Raw genomic sequence first — 23,238 nt, 5'->3', positions numbered from 1 at the left:
AGTATACCTCATCAGCTCTAGCTGGTCAAGGAAATATGAGTATATGAAATTGGTTATCGTTATCCTTCATTGGCTTCCAGTCCGTTTTAACCTAAGTGCCATAACATAACTTTCTAGGTACAGTCTCACTACAAGCTTTTGTTTATACTTTATTGTTGGTACATTGATCTAATTATTAATTTTAGTCCTTTTTATGGCTCGTTCCTTTGCCTCTGTTTTATTCTCTTTGCTTGTGTTTGGTGGTTTATTAAGTGTATGTATCTTTGTTGTTATAAAATAATATTTGACACTTAGAAAAAGCATTGCTATTAAATACTTATTATAATCATGCATCTTAGGGTGCTTTCACACCTGCCCTGTTTGGTTTGGTTCATCAAACTCAAGTTTGTTTGCACCCTAAGTGTGGTTCATTTGGACAGGTGTGAACACAGCAATCACACTTGGGTGCAAACCAAAACAACCAGACCAAGACCTTCATGAAGAGATGGTCCCAGACAAACTCTGGTGCGGTTTGTTTGTGGTGAGAACTTGTTCCGACTTCGATCCGAACCAACTGTAGTCACATGACACATTGTTTGAGTTAAACATGAGCATGTTACAGTCCTGGAGGATTATTAATGTGCACCTCCTCCTGTACTGCCTTAATATGCACATTCAGCACATCCAATGCATCAAAACATTGTTTTCTAGTTGGAGCCGCGCCTCGTTTTCAAACTGTATGGTTTGACTAAAATGAACAATGACAGCAATATAGTCCACGATGAGCAGCGCTAAAATCAACCTGCGTAGTTGTCCCTCCATTGTGACATTAGAAAGTGTCACATTTATCTTGCAAGTGTACTCTTCTTCAACATTTTGTTTCCTCCCTGGATTTTTCCCACATGGAAATTCTGACTAATCAAGAGAAACTTTCTCACGTGTCCCTGAGTTGGACCAAAGCAAGCGAACTCTATGTCTGAAAGCACCCTTAAGTTTCATTCTCACTGCGGCGATGCGGAAATGCGGGACGGATATTCGGAATATTCGGGCAGCACTTTTCTGCGTTTAAACCATACACACAGGAGCAGTGTGGAATTTCGCGTTGTTGTGTTCCAGTTCCGCACAGTGTGAACGGGTGAGGGTGAACATGGACGCGAGTACCAGCAGCAGCAGCGAGCTAGCAAGCTAACGTTTAACAAGCATCAACATCAACTTTCTTTAGCACTTACCACTCTCACCGCAGCCACCAAGCTGGACAATGGACTGCCAGACGTTGTCCTTTAATCCATTGTTCATAAAATCATCCTGTCTGTTATCAAAAAGGATGGGGTGCTGTGAAACGAGGTTTATCAACCTTTGTCCCATACTGTCCTGCTTGACTAGATTTCGGACTCTCCCGGGTCTGCAACAGGGGACCCATAGATAATTTTGCTCACTGTACAAATGAACAATGGACAAAAATCCAAGAACTTGTCAACCTGGCACCAGAACTTCAGAATCCGTTTTTTATTCATTTCAAACCACAGCCCTGAAAAGCCCTGCGAGGGATCTTGCTTGAGTGATCGAGGGAAAAGGTTTAAAAAAGATCCTCCATCCTCAAAGATAATTCATAACACAAGACCCACTGGAGGTATCATCACACCGCATGATGAAAATCTCTCGAGGAGTTTTGAAGGAAAAGGCATTTTCTTTTATAATTTAATCTGACTGTTATGCATATAATTGGCTGAGTGACATTATTGTAACGAGCAACTGTATTCATGCTTTTATTCTACTCCCTCGAGCCTTTCCCATTCTGTTCTCCACTTTCCCGGCCACAATGACATTTTTTATCTGAAGATGAATACATTCAGCACCTCCCTCCATCCCTCTCTGTCTCTATCTCTCTCTCCTTCCAGGTTGCAGCCTATATCTCTCTGTCTGTCACTCTGTCATTCTCAGCCAATTACTGGCTGGCTTCAGGTGCTTAACCCCAGGCCTCACCATCAATTGGCTCATTATATTGCTGCTTTAAATCTCTCTCTCGTCTCCTCTAGCTCTCTGTTTCTGACTCTTTCTCTCTGTCACTTTGTCTGTCTTTGCTTTTGTCTTTTCTTTCCCCTTGCTTTCTTTTATCAGTCCTGTTTCTGATATATGTATTTCCACTGTCATATTTCATTTCTGTTTACATGCATTCTTCTCCCTCCAACCCTCATTGTGTCTCTTTTTGTCCGTTCAGATTCTTTTCTCCCTCTTCTTCCTCCTTCTGTTTCTTTCCTGCTCCGTCCCCGTCTCCCTCCCCTCTCTGGCCCCCTCATTCTGCAAATTGCTACAACTCAATTGTCCCCTTCCCTGCCTGTAGGCAGCGACGGTATTAATAAAGCAGGATTTGAAATAGATTTCCTTTCTGCTCCATTCTGAATTACATTACTGCATGGTTTTGGCTCAGAGAATTCTTCTTCTTGCTGCTTATGATATCACAATATACATTTACCCTCTCAATTCTGCTGAAGGACATTGCTAACCATGGAGGATTATTCTACACCTGTAGTATGATGTGATGCTTTATTGACCCTTGTGAAGATCAATACAGCGTCGTGTTCTTACTTACCCCACTTTGGAAAAGTTAGAGGTCACAGGTTTCTGATAGAACTGTAACTTTAAAGCTGGTACTGATTTAATATCTTTCTCAGCAGTATATGATCTGGGCTGGGTGGTCTCACTTCCAGGTAGGGTTGGGACTCGTTAGGATTTTACCGATTCCTTCTTAATGGTCCAATTCCTTACCGATTCCTCTTACCGATTCCTACATTATATTCATTATACTTGCTATACTTAAACAAGTATATAATAAACACAAATGCAATCATACATATACAAAAACTTTATTCTAACTGTTGCACAGTACAATTAGATGAAAATAGACCTTCACATTTGTGTGTGGTGTGTATTTCAGATTTAGAGCTTGTATCATCTCCCTGAGAATATATAACAACAAAAAGTGATTCACTGATTTCTACAGTAACAATATTACCTCAAATCAGACCTCCCGCCGCCCGCTCCCGCCGCCCGCTCCCGTCTCAAACACGGAGGTCTCCCTCTTCGCTGAGCACCCACGGCGCACACCCGGCCTGTTAAATAGCCTGTAACCACTGTGTGACACAAACTCAGTGCTTTTGTGATTAAATAATGTCGGGCTCGGTCGGGTTCGGACAGAAATATGTGGCCTGTGCCGCACGCTAATGGAAATGCATGTGACGTTTTTTTTTTTTTTTTTTTACAATCTAGGAACCATTTGCAGGAACCGTTATGCCAAGTGTGATGGAACCAGAACTTTGGACCCGGTTCCAAAAAAGAACCAGATCCGGATCCCAACCCTACTTCCAGGGCATAAAAACAAACTGCTTGGGCAGTGCCCACTTTTTACCTTTGCATGAGATGGTTGGGGCATTCAACCAACCCCACTATAAATCCATCTGTGTTGTTATTAGACGTTCAGAGCAACAGGCGCATTATAAATCAGAGACCTGCACCTGTCTTGGATTACATAGGAAGGAGGAAGGAGGAAAAGTCTCTTTTTCAGTAGCTGTGCTCGATGCCAGGATGGCAAAAACTTTACACCCAATCACTGCCGGGTTAGGTTAGGCATGCTCCTTCCACCACCATAAAACCTCAAAAGAATCCTCCTTGGGTGTCTTGAATTTGATGGCTTGGCATTGGCCGCAGCCTCATTCTCGGGCTGCTAAGTTTCATTACTGGAGTCCTCCACATTGGTGACGAATGAGACAACAGGGTCAAAGGTTCGACTTGCGTCACTGACTTTTAAAATAAAATGAATTGCAGCTTGATGAAAGTGATTTAGATGTGAAAATATTACACATATACTGCACATCTTTGTCATTTTATACCCAGTACCTGACCCAGTGTAGGACTCTGGTATTAAGAGCACATAAGTCTGTTTAGGGTGGATGAGAGGGGAGATGGATAGGTCCAACAAGCACAGGACTTTGACCCAGCAGACCTTTATTCATGTCCCATGTGAAACCAAGTCAGCATTGAGTTATTTGGTCATGTCAGTCATTTGTCATGTGAGTCGACTGACATGACTGACGATCCCTTCTGCATTGAGATACAACGTTAAAGGCTTCCCAATGCTTCAGTTCAAGCGCTGAAGTATGACAAGCAGGGATGAGACCATGCTCGTCCTTGAAGAGAAAACATTTATTCTGCCATTTATCAAAGATTGGTTTGTCAAAGGTGCAGTATGTAAGATATGGCCAAAAATGCAGTTAAAACATTCAAAAACTGACCTCACATTGTCACACTTTCAGGGTTACGTCAAGACATCCATGTGTTGTGTTGCAGATGTATCTACTGAAAGCTAACGAGCTAGCCTCAGCCCTTCCTGTCATGTAATACCACTTGTACCTTAAGAAACAACAGTGAGTCCAGTATTCCCTCAGTCCAACATGAGAGGATGAAAAAGTCATGCCCAGTATTAGTTTCTATTGTTGTGAGATACCGATGATTTCTCCTGTCATAAAGTTCAGCAATCTTTTTTTCATGTCCTCGACTTCCTCTTCCGTAATTGACAGTCCAACAATCTGAGGTCTGAAATCCATGATAGGCTAAGCTGTCTCGTGTGTCTATCATTTCTCGCTCATTTTAGTCTGTGATCCTAAATCACTGTCTTGGAGCAGGCATTGGTCAAAGCCAAAATATGTCCAGAGCCAGATAATCCAAAGTTCTGAAATCTGAAACTCCAAATCCCAAATGTGAAAAGCTGAGAGACACATTTTTTTTCTTTTTGTGAATGATCATGGCAGTTTAATTATGGGATCCTTGAAAAGTCATGGAAATGTTTATAAATTTTGACAATAAAAAATGCGTGGGTGCCCTGTTAGAACCCAAAGCAAAAGACGCCACAATGATGCATACTTTAAATAAACCTAAAAATGAGATGATGTTATTGGAGTCAGTGCGAAGAAGCACATAGAAGAGCACAAAAGATTAGAACCAAAGAACTGAATTTTTACCATGCAAGTAAAATAGATAGATTGAAAAAAAAAATTATCGTCATACATAATTATGTGTATACAAATTATTCAAATGTTTGGCTCCATTAGTTATTTATCTTTCTCTCAAAAGTTACAAGTTAATTTTGCCGTTAAGTCAGATGTTGTGAGTTATAGTTTGACTCTCAGTAGTCGGTTCCATGCAGGGAGACATAATTAAAATCCACTAAAAGGCATCTGCTACTAGTCGATTTAATCCAATTTATCCAAGTCACGAAGCTACAGGGCGTCGCCTTGTCTGCTGCTGTTTCATGTGTGTCAGTGTGTGTGCATGTGTGTGTTGTGGATAAGTTTTCTGTGCATTTGTATGTTTTTGCTTATTTGTTTGTTTGGGGGTTTTTGTGCATTTTATTGTTACATGTGTTTGTACATGTGTAGATTAAGGCGAACAGTAATGTCCTCTCTGAAAAGAACAAAGTGGAACTTCTGGTGTGTGTGTGTGTGTGTGTGTGTGTGTGTGTGGAGGCAATGAGCCAATTTAACGACATTCTTAAAGCTGTCATGATTAAGAGGCTGATAATTTGATGAGGGTACTATTGAGGTACTCCAGTGATGAAATATTACATACTTCACTTTTATTTTTATTAATGAGGTGAATCTAAGAATGTCCTTAAGTGCTTTGCTGAAGAGGGGGAATGTGTGTGTGTGTGTGTGTGTGTGTGTGTGTGTGTGTGTGTGTGTGTGTGTGTGTGTGTTGGTGTGTCTCTGTATACGGATTCAAACCTATTATATGAAAGGGATTATAGGTTCTTCAGTTTGTGAAGTGCAGTAAAACCTTTCACACACACACACACACACACACACACACACACACACACTTTGGTTGAATCCAAGGAGGGCAAAAGCCTTCATGAGGGTTTTCGTCTGATCTTGCTTGTTTGCCTCGGAGGGTCATCGTCACAGGAGATCTTGCCTCTGTGTGTGTGTGTGTGTGTGTGTGTGTGTGTGTGTGTTAGGTAGAGGTTAGGCTGTTATTTCTTCGGTGTGAGGATGCAGATTAAAAGTGCAACCTCTGCAACATATCAACGGTCACACAGCAAATGCTGAAGCTACACAAGCCTCGGGGACGTGTGTGTGTGTGCTTGTGTGTGTGTGCTGTAGTGATGGGAGCTGTTAGGATCTCTGGTATTAATTGTATTTCTAGCCTTTGGCCAGTGTAGCTTTGGTAATATGTAATTTCCCGATGCACTTGCCGAGACACACACGAACGCAAGCAAGCTAGCGCGCGCACGCACGCACACACACACACACACACACACACACACACACACACACACACAGAGTCTGGAACAGAAAGTTGTCCCTGCCGTGTTTCTCCCACAGGGAATCTCTCCATGTGTTCTCTCTGACGCCGACTCTTCTTTTACTCTCGTTTTTCATGTATTTGCCTTTTAGGCCTTTGTGAATACAGAAAAGAGAAAGAATCAAAAACACAGAAAGAGAGCAGCAGAGTCGTAAGAGGCCATGCGAGGAGAGAAAGAGATGCAGGGCTCTATTCTGATGGCACAGTTGCAAAGGCCAGCGTGAATCGTTAAGGTCATGTGGGCAAGGCCAATGAGGGCGTATTGAGGCGCACCTGCTATTTTAGTTTGCTCTCTTCAAAAAAGGTGGAGTGTGTTATGGCTTGAGAGAGCAAGAGATTGTTACATCACTTCATATTTCTTACAGTACCTCACCCTGTCATAATTTAATGAATATTTCACTTTTCTTCACCTTTAAATAGCTCCTCCATGCCCTATATCTTCTCACCATAAAGTCCCACTCTTAAGGGTTGTAGACATTAGGAAACAATATAAGACTAACTAGGAATAAACAAGCAGCAACGTCCAGGGCTGAAAAATGACGCCAGCACAGAAGTGCCAAAAACTGCAGTTCCTTGAATGGCCACTTGAGGCTGGCTCAATAGACACCATTTAATAAACATGTTTACAGCTTGGCACAAAAAACTGGTTTTGATCTCTGTAGCTAATGTCAACATTCATGACAGCTGTACAGGGGTGAAATCATGTATGTCATCCATTTACATTTTGTTAAAGCTTGAAGTTATGTGCATTCAAGGGTGAGTCACAAGGCCTTAGTAAGGATTTGCTACAGATCCACTCACTTCTCCACAGCTCCACCCTCTTTTTAAAAAAAAAAAAAAAAAAAATATGGTCACCTCTGGCTCCAAAAGAAAGTTGACAGCGGCCAAAATGCCAAACTCAGGTCTTCAGAATGGCAGTCCAGAAACTAATGATTGACATAATCGTAGCTACATCTAGTATTTTATACAGTCTATTCGAAAAAATCATGCTGCAACAACGACATGATCCCTCACCAGCTTTTTACCAATGCACTTACTCCTCACTATTGCAGACCCCCACGATGTCTTGCATTCGGAATACGAACAGCTCCTGTTAGGTAGATGCTGTAGTGTGCAGTTAAAGCGACACTTACCTTTCTGGAAATTATACGCTTTTCTTTGTTTAGGTTAAAATGCTATTAATAAGCTGATGACACACTAAAATGTAAGTGAATTCCACCAGAGATAAAAACTCATAATTGCACCATTCTCATATGGTTCTAAGAAAACTTCGACCAATCATTGCATTTGGACCGAATGCTTTAAATACAGGATGAGGCACCTGTAATCAATGCACAATGCAACCAATGCGAGGTATAAAAACTCTTTAATCCCCTTCAGTTTTCTGCACCATGTATGTATTTTTTTTATGTTATACAAATAACAGGGGCAAATAAAGTAATCTTGAATCAATTTTTAGCCATGCTGCTCTGCCTGGTATCCTGGGACTTACACTCATATTGAACAATTCTGCACCTTTGGATTTACCGATGATAATTCCTACCGTAGGAAGTGCTGTGAGAAGCATTGTGCTCCATATTTAGCAATGCTGGGAACAAAGATGGAGTTTGGGGTGGTCTAGTAACAGACCTGAAATACCCACAATATTTCCTTCACCTTAACCAAGTGTTTTAGTGTTAGAATTCACCAATCCAACTTTCATTCTTCCAATGCCTTAACTTGGGCTATCTGCTGATTCAGAACAGTGACACAATACTAGAGCTCTTTTTTGCAAATTAAAAATCTGTACATCTCATTGCATGGAGCTCATTGCGATCATGTTTCATAATAAAGTTGATTACCTGCTGTGTAGCAAAAACCAACCGGGTCTTGACTTATGCCGTGAAAAAGCAGTCCTGTCACGTTGGCATGATAAGCCCACGTGCATGTGTTGGCTAAAAGTAACCACATGCATTTGCTGTTAAAGGAAGAAATGTCAGTTTGCGTTCTTGTACCAATGTAGTGTTTATTTTGAAAGAAGTGTATTTTTAAAGAAGACAATTGATGACAGGCAGAAGTTGACACGGCTTCCCAGAACGTCAACAACCAATGCACCCAGGGTACCTTTCGTGTTGTATCTCGATGTGGAAAGTCCATGACCAAAAGTCTGGACCCCCTCGAAAACGATATGATGCATCTCAAGGGGTTTATCCAAATAAATAAATAAATTTCAAATTTCTTTATGTGATGAGCTCGGAGTGAGAATGTGTAGAAAGTATATTTTACAATGACATTAACAGTGACACTGTATTCAATGTGGATCGGTCATATCATATGATATATGATCCACACGATGAAGTCTGTGCCGATACTGATCTAGCCTAACAGTAGTCCTTATCCTAGCCATGTCATTTGTCATCACCATGATGTCACGTCCATGGCACATCATTGAGAATTATACTATTCAGTATATGTATTTCTGGTGCCCACCTTTTGCTATATACAGTAGTCGAAGCAGTTTGTGAACAAGGTTTGGTTGCAGCAGGGAATAAAGAAAGTGTGCAAATACCACATAATGTTATCAGAAGGCTTTTTCTAACTTATTCGACACAGCCAGTGGACTCCATCTCCATCACAAGTCAAATGTTAACCTTAATGTGTCTCAGAACTGAAGATGAAAAGCCGTGCAGAAGTTGTGTTTTAGAATCTAAGAGCAAAAATGGTGCGAAAATGGGACGCTAAATGAGAGGTAAGTGAGTGATTGAGATGGCGTTATGGGAGAAAGAGCACAAGAGGCAGATGAAAACGGGCACGGAGGGATGAAGGAGAGCTGATGAGAAAAAAGATGAAAGAGATAAACAGAGGAGACATTGTTAAAAAAAATATGTGAGGCCAAAAGTGTGACAAAGAAATAATGAGGAATAAACAATTATGACGGCAAATGAACACATTGAAAAATAAGAAGATGGGGAAGGAATAAGACAGGAACAACAGAGCAACATAAAGAAGGATGGGGAGCATAGGGAGGCAGCAAGATTGATTTCCACTCCTCCTCTTCCTCCCCTCCTCTCTTCTCCCTGGAACGGCTCCCTAAAGTCTTTGGATTAATGGCTCCATTTCTGCTGCTCATTCATCAGATTCAGGAAGGCTTCCCAAAACACAATGCTTCACTAGGCTCTCGTCTGAACTAGATATCTACCTGCCAAAACATCCAATAGGCCCTTAAGTACTTTCAAAGGCAGGCAAAACAACTTTATCTCTACCTCAGGTCAAATCAGCAGGGAATTGGTATTGTCCACCAGCACATTTGCTTGTTAGCCAGCATTGTGTAGATGATCACAGATGGTTCAGCCTAGATTGTAGAGAAGTTAAAGAAAAGTCAGTCCCAGTGCTGAAAGAGCTGGATCTGATTAATATACATTCAAGCATGGGCATTTTAAAGGGTGTAAATCACTACTTTTATCATGGTATAATGTAGTAATAGTTCTTTGGACAACTGTAAAATATTTGCTGATATCACAATCTTCAAGATTTTCACAATACGATATGATACATATACCCATTCAACACAATCAGTTACAGAGGAAGCAGCCAGTATAAGTAATTGTAACTGGATAGATTAGTTTACCTTAAACTGACTCCACTTACACATATAAAACATAGATCATTTAACAAGGGTATAAAAATCAGCTCAGTGCAAACTGTCAAAGTTTGTGGACAAAATTGTTTTGTTTTTGCTAGTGACCACGATTAGCTTCAGCACTTTTACACAGCATAAATTAGCTAGTGGACTTTTCCTCCACTTGCATGTATTATTTATACTTTTCTCATTTTCTCTGTTGACCCTTCTTTCCTCCGAAATCCAAAATATTTCCACACTGCTGATTTATTCCTAAGAGGGGAGTAAATATCCTCGCCATCTTTTTCTTGGCTGCTTGCCATTATCTGCCTAGCGCTGTTTGATGGCGACACAGACTTATATTATGGATCCCACTGCTTTTCTTGCCAATTCCCACCTAACTGTGTTGTGATTGGCTCGTACCAGCCCGATTCATGACCTCTTTCTCTAACCCTAACCATCAGCAACCTTGACACAGCAACTTTACGACTACTAGCAAACCACATGTACTAGCCCATAACAGCACAGCAGAGCAGGTCTTGGATGTGCTGTGGGAATTTCAAAATAAAGGCTAATCTTAAAGATGATGAATTGAATTAATGTTTTCAGTTTGCATCGATGATATTGGATTTTTGAACATTGAATCATGACATTGATTCAGGGCGATGAATCGTTACACCTCAAGTATGGGCTTCACGTTCTCATTCCTAACTCGCACATATCGTCGCTTTATCAGTGGACTTTCACATCTACATATTATGCACGAGGGATTCTGGGATGCTGTGCCAATTTACGCCTGCTACATGCATTGTGTCTTTTCAAAATACCCTTCCATTTTCACAGGGAATGTACATTTTCCCCTCGACAGTCTTTTCCAAAACAGACTTACAACGTAGGTGAAACACTGCACATTTACCTTTATTTAATTGTATAACAAACTGATGTGGTTAGATTTAGGAAAAAAAAAACATGGTTTGGCTCTACATTCACACTAGAAGCAAACACCGGCCTCCTGGGTGAAAGTCCGATGTTGCTAGACCTATCCACCACCCCTTCCACTCACTCAGTGGGGACTTTCCAGGTATCACCTGATGGCATAACATCTCACTGAGAAAGGATGCCTGTTTTTCATTGGTGTCTGACCCAGAAATCAATAACCAAGTGGCGTTATTTGACAACTCGAAATGAGAACAGTGCAGTTGATTTCCTGATGCAGGAGTCCTTTATGCAGTATTTTCAATTATGTCCATAGCACAGTAAGAACACACACAGACCAGAGCAACAGCCTGGTACAATATGCAGTCAAGTGCTATTTATAGTTCATGTTGTTTTATAACCATAGGCTAGGAAGTCATTGGCCATCTGTAGCCTCGGTTGTCCTTTTAATGGGCATATCAGGGGCCACTTGTATCCCCTGGTCCACCACAGGGAGCGGGAGGCCACGTCTGGCTGCAACATGCCTCACTGTTTGGCCTTGTCACATCGTGCGCCAGCTGTGCCATCCAAGCTGCCCTTTCACAGTGTGTGATAGCTAACATGCCAACCCTTGACCCGTCCTGATTAATGAGGGTGGAAGCCTCTGGGCTGTGTCCCTGTGGAGGTATGATTGTTCCTCCTCCATGCATACATAACTGACCTCTCTTTTCTCTCCATCTGTGCATTGGTTATCCATTCACTGGTAAGTCCAGCCAGTCATCCATCTATGAGTCATCTGTCCATCCCCTCATCCAGCTTGTTAGTTTGTACGCACTCGGACTTCAGCCCACTTCTGCTGAGCTTTTCTTCCTTTCACAGTTTACTTACTGAATGTCAGTCTCTTCATCTCCATGTCATTATAAGTCTTTGATGTGCAAGTGGGTTTAGAGAGAGCCCTAGAAGGGATGCAACGAAGAAGTTGAAGTGGATGGAGGAAAGATGAATTTCGGAGGCATGTGGATGGAGGGAAGGAGCGGAGCTGAGGAAGAGAGAATAAATCAGATGGATGATGTGGCAAATCTGGCATTTGTCATGACCAAGGGCAGCCTGGGAGACACCATCATCGACCTAACGATGTAAACAAAGTTATAATTCACATAACCTCTCCTGCTGTCTCTCTATGTCTCAGCGTCTCTCTCTCTGCTTCTTCTCCACTCATCTACAACTCTCCTCTTGTCTTTTTGTCTTTTGCCATGCGGAAAATTCTCAGAAAAAAACTGTCATTATGATTGTACAGTAAAGCAACATTATACTTACTGAAGCGTTAAACGCAATATTTAAAGTGACTGGTGGAATCTTTGCTTCCTCTGTCATCGTCCTTTTTCATTTTGTTGAATTTATCTCCCCCACCCGCACCTCCACCCCCATCTCCAACCACCATTGTTTTCACAAACAGAAATTAGCAATCTGTTTAGAGGGGCTCCAACTGAGCCCTGGCCAGATTATCTGAAAGATTATCTTCCATCATACCCAACTGAAAGACCACCGGATTAAGTGGGTGGTGGTGGTACTGACGGTTGGCGAGGGGGATTTGGTTGGCTGCTATTTGTTGTTTTTGGCCTGTTCCTCTCCAGACCCCCCGGAGCATAAATCTGATTTAGCTAACATGGTTTGAGTCTTTGCAGAAACGAGTCATTGCAGTGAGAGGAGCTTTGATTTATTGCTATTCTTGGGGAAAACTGCTTATTTCATTTGCTCTCTCCGGCTCAGTGATGAATGATTATGTCTCTGTAATTGAGGTATTACAGTGTGTGCGTTCATTATGGGTACATCACTTGATCTGCTTAAGCATGCATAATTACAGGTTAGTTCACATTTGTTCTCTGGAGGAGTCTGACTCTGAAAACAGGGCCTTTCTCAGTTTTTGTCTCCCATTGGAGCATCCTTTGCTAAAATATTTGCATTTCTCATCAGGCTGTCGATAAAGGCAACTACTGTACTAAAAGATTTTATTGTTCATCCCTTTTCTAACCACTAGGGTAAAGGTTTAGGGTTTATGCACTGGGATAAGTGGGATTTATACGTGTGTGTCAGCTCTATGCAGAGCCTGTGTTACTCTGTAGTTACACCCCCAAAACACTGGTCGATGGTGGAGTTTCTGTGAAGTGCTGTTATGTTAGCTTCATAGAGATAATTTCATACTCATGTACACAATCCGCTTTACTATACCTCACAGCATTCACACACAAAGCATTCGCCTTTTGCTGCACACATTTTCCTCACAAATACAACATGCTAATGTTTTTAGCACAAGTCTATGGCATTTTACATTGTATAAATTAGCCTTGATGCTAGCAGACTTTTCCTATACACATATGAAGCCAGGGACAACAGCAACAGCAACATTTAACAATAAGGTTCACTGACAAAACAACTGTCTTATACTAAACACATATTCCAAACAAATACAACATGCTAACGTTATTAGCACAAGTCTGTGGCATTTAACATTGTATAAATTAGCCTAGCTGTGGTTTCAGCTTACAAAAATAGACAGGAAGTCTGCATCACCGCAATGTATAGTTATATTTCCGGGGAGGTGCATGCCAGGTGACACCGTGGGTACATTGTTGATTAAGAAGTATAAATCCCCCTTTGCAGACAGGGGTAAACCCTGAGGCCTTATTTTTGTTTTTACAATTATTTTATGCAGTGTGTAAAATCAAAAGCTTAAAAAGCTTAAAGCATTTCTCAGCATGTTTCCATTTTCAATGACGGAAATCTCACATCAGATTAAGATTCAGCTTCAGTGGCAGTTTATCCGCCCATCACATTTTGAGAAAATCCATTACAAAGTTTGTGAAATGTCCTGCTGCCCGCCAGTCAAACAGGCAGACAAGTAATTACATCACTTAAGTGGATATCTTAAGAATTGTTCATAGTTTGATGAAATCCACCACTTTCTGTAGTACAATGGAAATGCAGCAAGCAGAGACTGTCAGCCTATTTGCATCAGTCTCAGTCCAGAGTAGTAAAGTCCTATTTTCTGGCGACAGTATGTGGGCTGTGTGAAAGCATATTGCCTGCTGCGCTGACCTGAGGATTGGGTCATACGTTGGTTATATCACTTCCCCCCTGCAGCTTTCCTGGCTGCCAAATGTCAGTCTGCCACAGTCTTATCCAGGAATGGTAGATTACTTTATAGGCTTTGGTCTTTTAAGAAGAAACACAGACTCTTTAAACCATAAAGCACCCCAGGGAGTCTAAAGTCTGCACCCAAACTCACAAATAGATATAACCCTCACACACACATAGAAGAACACAAATGTGCAAAACCATTGTCTTCTGGCTCAGATGGCCTCTAAGATGGCTTATCCATGGCGTCGTCTAATCTTGTCTCATTAGGCTGATCTTATGTGTAAAGTAAGTAGCTTGTTTGAACAATCTTTTAATGCACTCAACTGCCTTCATACGCAATCTCCTGGGGTTAAAGCAAGGGTTATGTTTCCTTTTCAATAGAGATTGCAAGTTTCTAGACCAATTACCAATTTCTTAAAACTCTGACCTGTCGATTCCAATTTTGGCTGATTCCAATTTTCTTTCTTTCCAAAACTATAATTAGCAGCACACATCATCCAGTTTTTTTGATGGAAAATTCAATTGTGTGTTCATAATAAAAACTTGACAGTTATATAACTTTTACATTTTCTCCAAAACTGCACCAGTTACAGGAACCTCTCTCACTGTCACTCAGGTTCAAATGAAAAAGTGCTTCAGTTTACTGGACAGAGCTTTTAAACAGAATTAAATCCAACTGAAAATAAGTTGCAGTGTAGCGCACCAGTCAAAATAATACAAGCCTGGAGTGATGGTCAAATGCAGTTTATTTTGTTCTTCATTTACTTCATCGACCAATGTAAGAGCTAAACAGAAATTAAACAAACAGAGGGCAAAACAATACATTACACTTTGTACTGGCAGCAACAGGAAGTACGCAAATTCACAAACAACTCAAATTTACGAGACATTTAAACACAAATAAATACAGTTAATACCTCGTTGCTCTCTCAATGGCGCTAAACTCCAGTTAAACTCCTCCCATTCGTCCTCATTACTTGTTTATCTTCCGTGTTGTTTATCACATTACTTCACCGTTTACCTTTTAGTCACTTTCCGTCTGTTACCTGTGTGTCTGTCTCTTCAAAATAAAAGCACTTCCATATTCATGGGAAATAAATACAGTTAATACCTCGTTGCTCTCTCAATGGAGCTAAACTACAGTTAAACTCCTCCTATTCCTCCTCATTACTTTTATATCTTCTATGTTGTTTATCACATTACTGCACCGTTTACCTTTTTGTCACTTTCTGTCTGCTACCTGTGTCTCCTATCTCTTCAAAATAAAAGCACTTCCATGTTCATAAATACATAAAAGAAACATAAATACATCTCAAATGCAAATTTAATATGTCAACTACTGAACATTAGGGTCATTTACATGAACTATACCCCAGTTAATCTCACATGTTTTATCTTCTAAAAAGACAACAGGTGAACAGAGTTATGTAAGCTCAAATTATTTGCGTGTCAAAGAAGAATCGGAGAAATATTATTCTACAGTGGGTATGTAGCAACGAGCTGTGTCTCCTCTCCTCCTGCCTCCCTGTGTGCAAATTGCATTGGGAGAGGAGAGACCCTGCACTGCTGGCAGGAGAGCTGGTAACTGCAGCTACTCTAAGGAGCATGCAGGGGAATGAGCTTCAACTTTTCCCCTCATAGTTTGAATAAGTTGCTAAATATGTTGCTGGTTGCTTTTTAGAAGATGCAAAGAGAATCTGAAAAGGAGCCAACGAGGTGATGTGACATTGTGTTGGTATTTGATGACCTGTGGACAAGAATAGTATGCGATGGCTGTGACAATAGTCGGTTAATGTTCATTGCGTGTGTATCAATTTGATCAGCACAGGAGTAGCTATATCTGAGACTGACCAGCCAATCACCAGACATGACTCATCAATCAACTAAGTTTGGTCTCCAACCGAACAATCAGTGCATCTCTGCTTTTAAGTCTATGAGGTTGATTAATTCTTTCAGAAAGCATCAGTTAGTTTGGCTTTTACAGAATTAAATAGCAAATGATAACAATTTAATGCCCATGTAAGGTTAATAGGAACTTTTAAGGACAACTGAATTGATTTTGGAAGATTCACAGAGACTGAAAAAGTGAAAAGTGATACTAAATGTTCATAATGGAAACATTTTGACTGAGTTTAAAATAAAGTTTAACTACAACATTAATTTTATTATTTAAGAAGCAAAACGTTTTCCCTGTTTCAGACGTTACACACCCAACAATCATGTAGCAACACACTTTAAAAGTTAGATGTTTTGGAGTATATGTCACTCCACCAGCTGGAATGACATCAATGCCTTGTTTAAGGACTCCTCAGCACAGTGAGTTGTTGCATTCCCCACAAACTTGGTCTTTAAACAAGAACTAAAATGACATATTGAGATATTCAACCCAGTCTCACACTGTAGGTATCAAATACCTACCACTTGGTCAGTGACCTTCACGTTGTTATGATATGCAGCCAGTTGCCCTTCTTCTGTAACTTTGCCCGGTGGCGTCAGGGGTAAACGTGGCAGGACGACTATGTAAGTTAAGGGGGCAAAAGTCCAAGTAGGCTAGGCAGGAAGGGTGGCAGATGGTCCAACAACCACTGACTTTACCTGGGAGGTTGGTGTTCGCCTTCCATATGAGCATAAAGCCAAACCCTGTCTTTGTTGCCACAACCCAACCATGTGCTTTTGTTGTCTAAATGCAACCATGTGTGTTTGTTGTTGAAGGAAAAAAACATCAATTGGTGGTGTTTTATGGACATCGTTTATTTTGAAAGAGACAGAATGCAAACTGTACATTTCCTGTGAAAACAGAGGTGTATTTTGAAAACAGACGCTACAATAATGCAGTGATGCATAATTACCAGGTCTAACTCTGAAGTCGTTGAAATCTACACGTCAGTGCCTTCTGGCATCAGATACTGACAAAAAAAGCTGTCCTTTCATGTTGGCTTGATACACGGCCAGTCGTCGTTATTGTTTAATGGTGCCTGGTGTCAGGGTGAAAGGGCGGCGGGACAACAACGAAAGTTAAGGCGGCAGAAGTCCGAGTAGGGCGGGCGGGAGAGGTGGTCAGTGGGACCAATACCGCCGACTTTCACCCAGAAGGCCAGTGTTTGCTTCCTGTAAGATCAGAAAGCCAAACCCTGTTCTTTTTTCTAATCTCCACGACGTGCTTGTGTTGGCTAAAAGCGATATTTTACCAATGTAGTGCTTTTATTTTGAAAGAGACTGTATGCAAACTGAAGATTTCCCATAAAAACTAAAGTATATTTTGACACAGCGTCCCAGAACATCAACAACCAACACACCCAGGGTAGCTTGCACATCATATGTCACTGTGGAAAGTCCATGAACAAACACTGATATGTGACGAGGTTTAATGAGTTTGAAACTTCACACTGTGGAACTTTGAGGATGAAATCCTGCCTGAGGATCAGTTTTCAGTTCTTGAAAACAACTGCATCTTCTCAAATGTCATTAATTCATTAGCTAAGTTGTTCTTCCAACAGTCATCAGACATAATGAAGAAGTTTTTATCTTCAGTGCCAAAACTGGCTTCTCCGGTGTAAGTGTCTGTTCTCTCGCCATGTTTTGAAGATCATACACATTGGGAGTTAAGTTTTCATTTTCATCAGAGAAGTACGGCTAATAAAGCTTCTCTAATTATGCAGTGACCTGTTTTGGTTGCCATCGGTAGCTGATAGAAACTAATTAGGCAGACAGAAAGATTGGTTTGAACAAGCTTGTTAGTGTGCACTGAGTCGTGGTACGCAAACCTGGGGATGAGAGCCCAACATATGGCTGCAACAATGCTGTGTGTGTCTTCCTGTATGTGTGTGGTTTTGTGTGGGTGTGCGTGGGTGTGTTTGAGCTGCCGTGTGTGCGTGCATTTTTGGTTGTGTGTGTGTGCATGTGCATGCGTGGGTGACATATGGGCAAGGCAGTAATAACCGCTCCAAATGTCTGCAGATCAATACAGGGACTTCTGTGGTAATCTCTGGCTTGTGAATCTGGGCTGTCCTGTTAGGACGCAGCATCGCCTGGTGGTCACAGATTTTCCAGTAATTAATAGATCACAGGTTGGAACCTGTGAACCTGTTTACACACTTCATGTCCCATCAGAGTGGCCTTGAGCAAGGCCCTGAACCAAATTACTGACACAGTGTTGCTAAAAATCCCACCTGACTCTGCTGAGTATCAAAACTGTGCCTGTAAAATCTGACTGAGTAAAACTGAATTTGTTTTTGTTCATTGGCAATCCCAGTTGTGCCTGAAACAACTCGAGGATTAATTCTGTTCAAATGTCAAGATTAATTTAATTTATGCCTTCACAATAAACAAAAAATCCAAACCAGCATTGGTAAGAGGGTAGCTTGTCCTGTATCTTAAAGTTCAGAATTTAAGCCTTGAAAATCTCTGATGATCATGAGTTCGTCCCTTGCCAGTGACTATCTCCTCACAGATGGATGTGTGGCTCTGTGGAATTGGTGGCTCAACAGTCTCTCTGTGTATCAACCATCTGTATTTCCTGCCCAGCTGAAATATTAACTTTCTTTTTTGTCCATCTCTCCTTCAGATCCAGTCCATGGTCCACAAAACGTCAACGTGGTTGATGTCAGAGCCCGCCAGCTGACTATACAGTGGGAGACATTTGGATATGCGGTGACACGCTGCCACAGCTACAATCTGACGGTACGCACAGCTGGCCACAATATGTGCTGTAACTACAAACTCAGAAGTGCGAGTTAAACTACCTGGACATTAATAATTCTCCATCATTAAAGCATCATGAGACAGTAGTAAAAATTAGTTTAACATTATCCCTTTTTTTGTTGTTGTTTTTATAAGAGACAATTTAAATTTGGGCAAAGATGTTATTTTAAAAAGTTCATTGAAATTTAAAGTCTCACTCAAAACATCAAACATCTTTATAATTCAAGTTATGTGTTGTAACTAAGGGCTGCCCCCGACTAAGACCTTTCCTAGTCGATCATAGTTGCATTTAGGGCCATTAGTCGACAAGTCGCCTGCATGTTTACGATATTAATGGAAGTATAAATCATATATTTTTGGCGGGGCAACACAATGGTTTGAGTTGAAGGTGTGAGAAAGAATAGTATCAGTAACATTGTTAACACTGTGCTACATTACAGAGAAATACAAACTGTACTGATGAACCTTCATTAATATAGGCCTATATTTTATCTCCAAGTGCACGTCACACACTGAGCGAGCCGCCTGTTAATGACGCTGTGGGCTAATGGGCATGTAGCTACTTCCATGTTTCAGATGATGCGTCATGTTTGAAGTCGACCGGTGAAGATGAGTTTACATATCACCTTGGGTTCGTCCTTCACCTTCTCAAAATGATCCCACACTTTGGATTTCCTGCCCGACATGTTATTAACTAGCCTGTGGAATAACCGCAGGTACCAGCCCTGGAAATTAACCTGACTCCTGTCTGACTGCTGAGCGTGGACACTTCCTGTGTCTGTCCTCTCAAAGTAAAGTGACACATGGTCCAGTCATATAGGTTTTGATTTATTTTGACAAGGCACAGCTCCTAATAGAGTTACATTTACGTTGTCTATTGTTTGTCTGTGACTAAGCGACCGATGAAATCTTGCCGACTAATGTTTAGTTGACTATTAGGGGGCAGCCCTGTTATAACTAAAGGTGAACAAACACCTTTAGATGCACATGTAGAAACACCACTGCTTCACCTTTATGTGAAATTTGTAAGCTTCACAGTTTGGACCCTCACAGTGAAATCAGTGTTTCTATTTGGCAGTTCTGTCAAAGCATTGCAGGGTTAAGTGCATGTGAGGGCAGCTCTGTATTAGTAAACATTGTTTTTAAAGCGAATGACAAAGGAATAAATGTCATGTCTCTCCGTCTGTTTTCCAGGTGCAGTACCAGTATGTATTTAACCAGCAGGAGTTTGCAGCAGAGGAGCTGATCCAGACCTCGTCACATTACACCCTGAGGGGGCTGAGGCCCTTTGTCACGGTCAGACTGCGGCTGGTCCTGGCCAACCCCGAGGGCAGCAAAGAGAGCGAGGAGATCGTCAAGCAGACGGAGGAGGATGGTGAGTGATAAAAACACCATTTCTTAAAGCTGTATTCAAATTGTTTAACATAAAACTGTACACAATATTGATCCAGCCAGTTTATGACAGCTTTAGCTATTCCAGCAGCTCAGTATCTGACTGGCCTCCGCTGACACAGACCCTCTAGCTCACAGAAAATGATTTATTTTACATTTCTGACAGCAGCGACAGCAGCTGGTTTTGAATAAACAAGGAGAGCTGGCCTCCTACAGAAAGTCCGACTCCTCCAACAGAAATACAAGATAAAGGGCGGCACAGTCCAACCCACACTGTGTGATTGACAGGTGGTTTTGGGAACTGCAGTGCAGGAACGTTGGAGAAATAATTCCTCATTTTATATTTTGGGAAAACAAAGGAAACAAATTACCATTGTTGTTTGGGTTTGTTATGTTTTTGAATGATCCTGAAATGATTGCAGTGACTTTATAGGTATTGAGACCATGTCACATGTAAACACAATCATATCCAAAGCATTGTGCACAAGTTAAGTGGGAGAGACTGTATCGCAGCTTGAAGAACAGCTCCTTACACTTGTTATTTTTGGGGCACCCAGTAACTCAGTGGGTAGAGCAGACACCCCATGCACACCTGCATGTCATCTCCTTCAAGCTTCAAACTTTTCTGTCATTGAAGGCAAAATACTCAAAAAACAAAACAAAAGAACACCTGTTATATATTATGATTAGATCCTGGAGGGCTGGGTGTGTCCCTAAGTAGCAAAATGCCACTCTAATTATTGCCATTATCGATTTTAAGTTTCTGTTCAGACCTTAAACCTGCATTAGGAAAGATTTTTGTTAATAACATCAAATGGAACCAGAGAAAATGGCCCCTTAAAGTGAGTCTTCAGCAGAGCATGTGAGCGGAGCGGAGCTGAGCAGGGAGCGGAAGGATTTTGTGTTGAGCGAGGAGCGGCTACTTTTTTTAAAAGGTGGAGCGGAGCCTTATCTCTCGCTCCAATTTCGCTCCGGTCGCTCATGCCCCACCCAGAATGCATCTTTGCACCTGCACACGCCCACACTATTTTCTTTCAAAACTATGGAGTTTACTGTGTACTTCAGAAAAGAAACTGAGAAGAGAAGCAGCGTTACCTTTGACAACGGTCCCTAACTGCGGGGAGAGGCAAGAGGGCTTCCCCGGAGAATCTACCAAGCTCATGTTTTATTTGTGAATAGAAGTTTACAGGTTAGGGTAGTACGACGCAGTTTTTTTGAGCGGAGTGGTGAGCGAGTGGAGTGGGATAAAATTTATGATGGAGTGGAGCAGAGCGGAGCAAAGAATACGCAGAACCAAGCGGAAAGCGTTTCCAAGCGTTTCTACGATAACGTAGTCTGTGAGCTGCAGACCACTGTTTGAGATCAGCAGACAGCAGAACCTGTTTTTTATGCCTCATTTCCACTTACGTATGTGACTGGTGTCCATAGATCAGTATGTATACATATATATATATATATATATATATATGGATGATGTGTCTAGTGTCTAATGCAAGGAGGTGCATTTCTTTACGGATGGATAGAAACCTGAACCTAGCTGAACGAGTCGAAATGATGATCTGACTATGTATAATGTACAACCATATTTTAACAGAATAACATTACTCAGATTCACAGTGTGTTAAAACTACACAAACAAGTTATTTTTAATCATATAAACTCACTTGACAATCAACACAAGCAACTGAATTGTTAGCATCCAGTTAGCTAAGCTAGCACACCGTCATACGGTCTCTCCGAAATCCACTGCAAAAATTCAATTTTTGTAACGTATGAGGCAAATTCTGGACCGAAATGAGAGTTTCACAGGCACATCGGATATCATGGAGATTCCCAAAGGAATTAATGGGCCTCTGGTAGAAGGTAGAAACATAGAAAGAGGCATCAGGGAGTCATCGCTGCGTCTTCCAGTGCTTTTTTAAGCCACCAAACGTGGCTGTTTTTTAACGACTCATCCTTCTGTTTTTACAAAAAGACTTCACTGCATTTCCAGTGGGGACCAACCCCAAAACATGACCTTCTCCTCAACATAACCAGATGGATTTTGTACCTCAATTTAACCACAAGTTCAACACAGCATTGCTGAAACTTAAAGTTTCAACATATATCCGCTTCGTAATGTACAAAATTGAACGGATCCATGGTTTTCAAAGTCGTGCAATACCACCATTTATTCTGGTGTTGGGTTGTTGGAGACATATTACATAGTCTCAGGATCTCAGGTTTGATTCTTTCAACAACCAAAACTGAACCAATCAGCCGCCGTGTCTTATCACTGTGCCCTTCAGCAGGAAAAGACTACACAGAACGTACTGACATACTTTATTAATGCCTCAAATATAAATGTACCCTTGGAGTTCGAATTATTTCAAAACAACATTTTAAACTCCTGCTTCCTTTCCAGAGGGCTCCATGTTCTACTAATTCAGAACAGAGTGTTTGCCCCAGCCACTACTACTAATAATTCATTGATGCTTCACATTTCTCACAACAACATGCCTGCGATAAACTGGAATAGCTCGAATCCATTAGAGCAGCGCCTGATAAGCAGGATAAAAAACATCGTTCTAATGATCCCAATTCTCTCATCTCTTTCCCATCCTCCTCGGGGCTCGCTGTTCTTCTCCTGATCTCATAACTAATATCCTCTGAATTTAGCTTCTGGGGAACATCACATCTCAGCCTCAAAATCCTACCCTTACTCGCTGAACACACACACACTGCAAGTTGTCTGAACCCTTTAAAAAGAGTTAACATGACTGGGGAGAAGCAATTGCTTTGGGGGGGTAAGGGGGAAAAAGCCTTAATTGTTTTGTTCTTAATTGTTTTTTATTTAACCATCGTTAATCTCCTGGTTGTAATTCAGTAATTAGGGAACAGAACAGCAATTGTTCACATGGAGGCTAATTGCTGTTTGTATGGTAATGGCTTTATAGAGCTGGGGCTCCTGCAAATGAAGCAGCTACACACACGCACACACACACACACACACACACACACACACACGCTTATGGTTTCCCACTTATGTTTTAATGTTGCTGATGAAGTAGAAATGTACGTTAACCTATGTGAAGGGGCAAAATGAGGGATTTGCAATTAAGATATAGAATTACCCTTCTCTCTCTCTCACACACACACACACACACACACACACAGGA

At 41.3% G+C, this 23,238-nt stretch overlaps 1 protein-coding gene across 5 annotated transcripts in view; it reads left to right on the top strand.

The window, feature by feature from the left end:
• Positions 1 to 23,238, top strand: part of ptprt (protein tyrosine phosphatase receptor type T) — a 561,846-nt gene that overhangs the window by 229,987 nt on the left and 308,621 nt on the right. For all 5 annotated transcript variants that reach the window (XM_049597546.1, XM_049597460.1, XM_049597372.1 and 2 more), the window contains exons 9-10: positions 18,552 to 18,667; positions 19,883 to 20,063. In XM_049597546.1, the coding sequence (XP_049453503.1) occupies positions 18,552 to 18,667; positions 19,883 to 20,063 (297 nt within the window). The remainder of the gene's footprint in view (positions 1 to 18,551; positions 18,668 to 19,882; positions 20,064 to 23,238) is intronic.

Source organism: Epinephelus fuscoguttatus, linkage group LG1, assembly GCF_011397635.1.
Source record: "Epinephelus fuscoguttatus linkage group LG1, E.fuscoguttatus.final_Chr_v1".
Taxonomy (NCBI): Eukaryota; Metazoa; Chordata; class Actinopteri; order Perciformes; family Serranidae; genus Epinephelus; species Epinephelus fuscoguttatus.
The sequence above is the reverse complement of the archived record's forward strand: the minus strand, read 5'-3'. Positions and strand labels throughout refer to the sequence as shown.